The sequence below is a fragment of the Malus domestica genome, chromosome 05 (genome assembly GCF_042453785.1).
Source record: "Malus domestica chromosome 05, GDT2T_hap1".
In the NCBI taxonomy this organism is placed as follows: Eukaryota; Viridiplantae; Streptophyta; class Magnoliopsida; order Rosales; family Rosaceae; genus Malus; species Malus domestica.
The window spans coordinates 711,049-717,263 of NC_091665.1; the positions used below are offsets into that span (position 1 = coordinate 711,049).

Below are 6,215 nucleotides of genomic sequence, written 5' to 3' on the forward strand. Positions count from 1 at the left end.
GCCAAGAGCCTCACGCGCCCACGATGAATGGGGGGGGCTTTGGCTGAAGAACCTCCGATGCCAAAGTTAGAATTTTGTGGGAAAAGTGTTTGAGAATTTTAGAAAATTTAGCAAGAGAATTGGAGTTAAGTTTTGGAGAGAATGAGAGGCCTTTTATAAGGGTGTGGTAGGCCTCCTTGGGTGAGAGAGGACCGCTCACTTGGCTCTCTTTGTGGGCTAGGTTCTTGATTTGTGTTTAATTGGGTATAATTGAATAATTAACTAATTAATTAGTCAATTAATAGAATAATTGCCTAATTGATTAGCTAATTAATATAATAAAAAGGGAAAGATTTGGGAGTTACTTGTGGACAGGATTTGATGAGGATGGATGAAATAGGTTTTGAATTGTTACCTATTTTGGGCACTTTTGACTTGGTTGAGGGATGATTGCCCGCTGCTCACGCGTAGGAATCCCGATATGCCTCAAGGTTATTTTTGTCCTTCTCAATCCAAAAATCCACGTGTCGTCTGGTGATTATTTTTTGCTCTAGAATGATGTACTCTCTAGTATATATTCAAGTCATTTCCAGTCATTTGATGATCAAAGGTCCCATTGGCACTCAGATCTGGTTAATTTAGTAGTTTTACTGCTATAAAAGATTGATTGAATGGGAACTAGATCATTGGCTTAATCAGATTTGGACTTCTAACCTTTAAAGCATACAAGATAATAAAAGTCATTGATCTCAAGGCATAGAAAAGAACTTAATGTAGACTTAACTCATATACGACAATCCTTTGATAACAAGAAGTTAGAATAACTTGGAGTGCAAGTAATCGATTCAAACACACTTGTTCTGCATCTGTCATACTGAGATGGCTGTGGCACACCTAAGCACTTAGTTAATTTTGATTGCGAGCCTCAAGGCCTACACCTAAGGCCCTACACCTAAGGCCCTACAAAGGCATATTTTAAAACTAACTTTATCCTCCTCTTACAGCCTTTCAACAAGCAAGAGCCCGACAACCAACCAAAGTGCCAACTCCTCGGGGAGCTGCGTGCTCGAGCCAGGGGCCTTCTGGAGATCTCCAGGGAAATTCCTACCTGAACAGCAACAATATATTTACACTAAGGAAGTATGGGATTGCAAACTCGGCATTTTTATGATTTAAATTTAAGACATTTTATTTACAAGTAAAGAGAAGTACTATTAGACTGTAATAGCTAAGTGAGTATAATGTCGTTTTATTAAAATAAAGAATACTTACCTCTCCTTTAAATTAAAAAAATACATAAAATTTCCCAAATCAAAGAGCCTCCTGCTTGTACGGGTTGCCCTAGGGGCCTTCTTGTACGTGCGTATATGCCAATACGGATCTAAGATGAAGGGGACCTTAATATTGGACGACTGATATAAGATCAGAAGATGCAGAGGCAAAGATATATAGTGCATGTGTGTGATCGAGGTGAGGAATTAGGAAGCAAAACTTGTTAATAGGGGAAAAAGGGAAGGAAGGCAGGTGGTATTATCTGTCAAGTGGGTAGCTGTCTCCCAATTGCTTTGACCAAAGAAAGTGACGATCCCATCCATTCCATTCCATTTCATGCTTTTACTTTTCCTGCTCCACATGCCACAGCCAGCCTTATGCCCATATCCGCCGCCCAACCCACACTCTCTCTCTTACACATACATATTACATGATGTGTACATAGACACGGTTGTTTTTTTTTTTCACATTAATTGTTTGTTTGTATTTTTTCACTCTGAGGTGTGAGGTGTGAGGTGTGAGGTGTGAGGTCTCATGGACTTAAAGACATAGAGGGGAGAAAAACAGTGATTTTTTTTTTTTTTCACATTAATTATTTGTTTGTTTTCTTTTTCACATTAAGTCTCGCAAGTTTCCGGGCGGGAGGGTAAAGACAGAGAGGGACGAAAAACAGTGAGTGATAGAGAGACATTCACTTGGCAGGTGTGTAAATGTAATTAGATGTACTAATTATACACATGCCCTTTAGCTGTGAGATCACTCCACATCGAAAGTTCAACGATCCGACCTATCTATTTTGTAAGTTTTGATTCATAAATTATCTTTGAAAAAATTCTATTCAATCCGAAACCATTTGCCTGTTTAATTATCATGATAAATTTTTTTTATTTCTTATAGAACGAAGTGTTCGTCAATTTCGTTGAGCTTAATTAGATGTTTCGAATATTTCCGATTTGACTAATATTTTACAAGAATGATCTATGAAGTGTAACTTAAAAAATAAACAGTTTTGGACGTTAAAGTTTAATGTGGTGTGAGCTTAACAATTAATCCCTTTTTAAAAAAAAAAAATAGAAACTCATTCTCTTAAAGCCTCCTAATTATGTATGTGTGTGTGTGTATATATATATATATATATATATATATATATATATATATGCGCGCATGCGCATAGTGTGTGGGGGTGTGTTATTAACTTATTACCAACTCATAAAGCATGCATAAATACACATGCTGACATGCATGCGTGCATGTCTGTATCAATGTCTCATGCATGTATATATACAGTCAAGCTCATGCTCCATGCATGCACGGCTTTGCTTTATCTTCCTATCTTTTTTCCCCCGGAGTGACAGACAAGACAACCCTTGAGTTCCTGCTGGCTTCCAGCTCAGTAAACACTTGCGTGGGGCCCCACTTCCTTTGTTCAAGGTTCAGTTCAGTTCGTGTGGAGAGATTTTCTCATGTATTCGAACACAAGTGATGCCACCCCCTTAGCTAGGCAAAAGGTCCAAACAATCAAGTTAGATCACAGGCTGCTTTGATGGGGTTGGTTGGGGTTACTGTAAGGAAGGGAAGCTTGATAAACAGCATGGGCAGCCCATTCTAAAATTAAAACTCATATTTGCAGGCCCATGAACCGCACTGCTTCGCTCAGGGCTCTCATAGTAAATGTATACATAGGCAAAGCATCATCAGTCCTCTAGAAATATATTATTTTTCTTGACATAGGCGAAAGCGATACCGGGGAAGGAGAATCGAAATCAGGACTATGGATGCGGTGCAGTGCTGGGGCAAACAATCTTGGGAGGGCATGCCTTCTAAGAACCTAGGTTGTGACTCATATAATATGAGTCATATTAGAAACTATGCCGCTGATATGAAATAAATCCTAATCAAGACGATAGACATTAGACCGCGAATTTCAGTCATCCAAAGCCTAAGCAGGTCTTCCATGGCAAGGCAATCACCATCATTATGTACAAAATTAATAAATGTTTCCCAAGTTAACTAAAGCGCCTCTTTGGAATCAGTCTCTACAATTTGAGAAGAAAAACCAGCTGCTAATATAAGCCAGCAATCCAGTTGCCTTTGCAGAAATCACCCAGGCTACCCTCCTGGATCCACCTGCGGCATGAGTATCGCATCTGCTGCATTTTATGGACCTCTACCATACTTTCGTTCAGTGCAGCAGACAGCTCCACCTTTTAGTTGTACTATGGTGCATGTGGTGGTTTGCCAAGCAGTCTTTCCAGGCTGCATTGGCACCCTATACCATGGTCTTTGATACGAGCCTACGACAGTCTTACATATGCATTACAACAAACACATACAAAACTGCAGCTTCTAGCAGGCTCCTATCAAGATTCAGAATCTCATTCATTCCACAAAGAAGCACTAGAAGGTGTTTACTAAAATAAGTCCAGGATAGATCGTTCTTTTCATTACATCCTCCATGAGTAACCTAACAGGGAATATAACATTAGGCTACCTTCTTAATTACGAGCTTGTACTGTGACAGGGTCGCATCTGTTCAAAATCTACCAACCCAAAAAACAAAAGTAATAAGCCAAATCAAGCATCACCCATCCACCAAAAAGTGCAAAGAAGCCTATACTTCACAGAACCAAGCACTACGTGCCACTACGACAAGTCCTCGTGATAAAGATGAAGCCCAAGACCAAAGCGTGCACAAGCTCGACGAAATGCCATTGCCTCTGCCTTCTGTACAGGATCCCCATAACTTGTGTCATCTACTGAAGCAGTGCCTATTGACTCCCTAAAAATCTGGAGAAACAAGGAACAAATAATTGGAAAGAACAAGTCAGATCCTCCTTGGTTATGCATGCTAAAGTTCACATTCTTTTTCTCTGTTCTTATTCTTTTCAGAAATGTCTGAAGCCCATGTAAAGGAGCATCAACTAAACCGTTTACAAATTTCATAATTCACAGAACCTGTGGAAGCTTCCGGAGTCCTGACTTCAACTAATGGAACAAGGTTGGTATAAATTTATTTTATTTTTTTTTGGTATTGAAAATATATCTGAGACCCAATTACCCTTAAAGAAACCAAACAAAGAGGTCAAAAGGATGTGTACAACTCGGATCCTGCAAATCACAAAGGACGACTGTACTCAACTGAAAATAAAACAGAAACGAAGAAAGACTCTACACGCTTTCTGATGAAGAACAGAAATATTAATTAGTTCATGGCTACCTAAGCTGTGAGTAGGTTTATGTTTCTGCAAAATATAACTGAGATGCATCCCATTCATCCATTTGTAGATACCAGATGCATAAACTAATAAATACAAGTTTGTGTCTAAACATACTAATTTACATTCATTCAATTTCATCCCTCCAATGTTTACATAAATAATTGGGAATCACAGTAAGTTCCAACAACACTATCCGAATTAAAAGGTTAAAAAAGAACACAAATGGAAATTTGAAAACTGTACCTCAGCATCAGTTCCGTAGAGCGTGACGCGATAAACAACCGATACAGACTTGGCATCAGCAGAGTAAGTGACGCTTCGAACCTCACCGGACCATTCTACAAATATCATATTTCAGAAAACAAAATAAAATTGGAAGACATTTAGGAATATGAAAGAAAACTACCAACTGGTGTGGTGGCTACCTGGAGCATGCAAGTTCATAATCCGATTCACAATGTGCCTGCAAGTAAAATGGCAGGCCAGAATCAGAATCAGAATCAGAGAGACCCCTTTTTTATTGATTCGTATTTGATTTGAAATTAAAGGAAATTAATTGAATACCAGGGGATATATTTGGAGGTGAAGCCATTTTCAGAGCGGGTTTTGACGAGGGAATCGGGGACTTTCTTGTTGAGTTGCTTGAGGATTTCAGAGAGGGGTCTGCTGATTCCGGAGCTCACTGCGAACCCACCGACGTCGACGTCGACGCCTTCTTCTGCCTCTGCTTCTACTTGTTTTTTCTCCCTCCGCCCTTCCGCCGCATAAGAGGAAGAAGATGCCACCTTGGCGTAGGAACGCCGCCGACCCACAGCTGTCCACAGCGATCTCAACGCAGATGATTGGGTAGAGACTGAAAGCGCCATTCCTTTCCTTCCCTTACCTTTCCTTTTTTTTTCGGTCCAATGCTTTCCAACGAAGCGCAAAACCCAAACCGAAACGAGACATTTTAAGTTTATGATAAGGATTAATCTTTACTAATTGCTCAAGTTTCTTAGTTTTCAACATTTCTTTACTATCAAGATTATAACTATTTGGAAGCCCAATGATATCGGAAAATAGCCACAAAAATTACTGGTCCGCAAAAAAACTGGAAAACTCATCAGAAACTGGATAAATTTTAAACTTTCATAACTTCTTCAATACTCAATGAAATTGAGTAATTAAAAAATGAAAGTCATACTTCACAACGAGACGAAGAGAATGATACCTTTCTCAATGGCTAGTTAGTTGTGGTTTGGCCGGAAAACGGCTCGAAAGTGACTGGTTAGAGACCAATACAGCCACTTTTGAGCCGTTTTTCGGCCAAACTATGGTGAGTTAGCCATCAAGAAAGATACCATCCTCTTCGTCCTATCGAGAAGTATGATTTTTGTTTTTGAATCACTCGATTTCGTTGAGTATTGAAGAAGCTATGAACATATAAATTTACCTAGTTTCTAGCGAGTTTTCCAGTTTTCTCGCGGACCAGTCACCTTTCAGGCTATTTTTAGGCCATGTCCAGAAACCATTGGGCTTCCAAATAGGTATAATCTTATTCTACACTTTCCTATCTTCATTTTGATATATTATGGGTCAAATTTGGTTAAGAAACGATTTAATTACGAAGCTTTGAAAATTGCCCAAACTTTCGGCCAAGAGCTCCATGACACTTAACGGAGTTTTTAACTAAATGACCAAAATAATGGATGGTGGACAATCTCAGGGACCAAAGTGATGTGTTAAGCAAATCTCAGGGACCTTTTT

The 6,215-nt window shown here is 39.3% G+C and overlaps 1 protein-coding gene across 1 annotated transcript; it reads right to left on the reverse strand.

Annotated features, from left to right (window-relative positions):
* Window positions 1–3,633: 3,633 nt before the first annotated feature.
* LOC103436647 (DNA repair RAD52-like protein 1, mitochondrial) lies at window positions 3,634–5,427 on the reverse strand. Its single transcript, XM_008375088.4, has 4 exons — window positions 5,034–5,427; window positions 4,895–4,932; window positions 4,713–4,807; window positions 3,634–4,038 (listed from the first exon to the last, which is right to left on the reverse strand). Exons 1-4 carry the CDS (start codon window positions 5,333–5,335, stop codon window positions 3,895–3,897), a joined length of 579 nt encoding a protein of 192 aa, XP_008373310.1. The 5' UTR covers window positions 5,336–5,427; the 3' UTR covers window positions 3,634–3,894.
* Window positions 5,428–6,215: the final 788 nt, after the last annotated feature.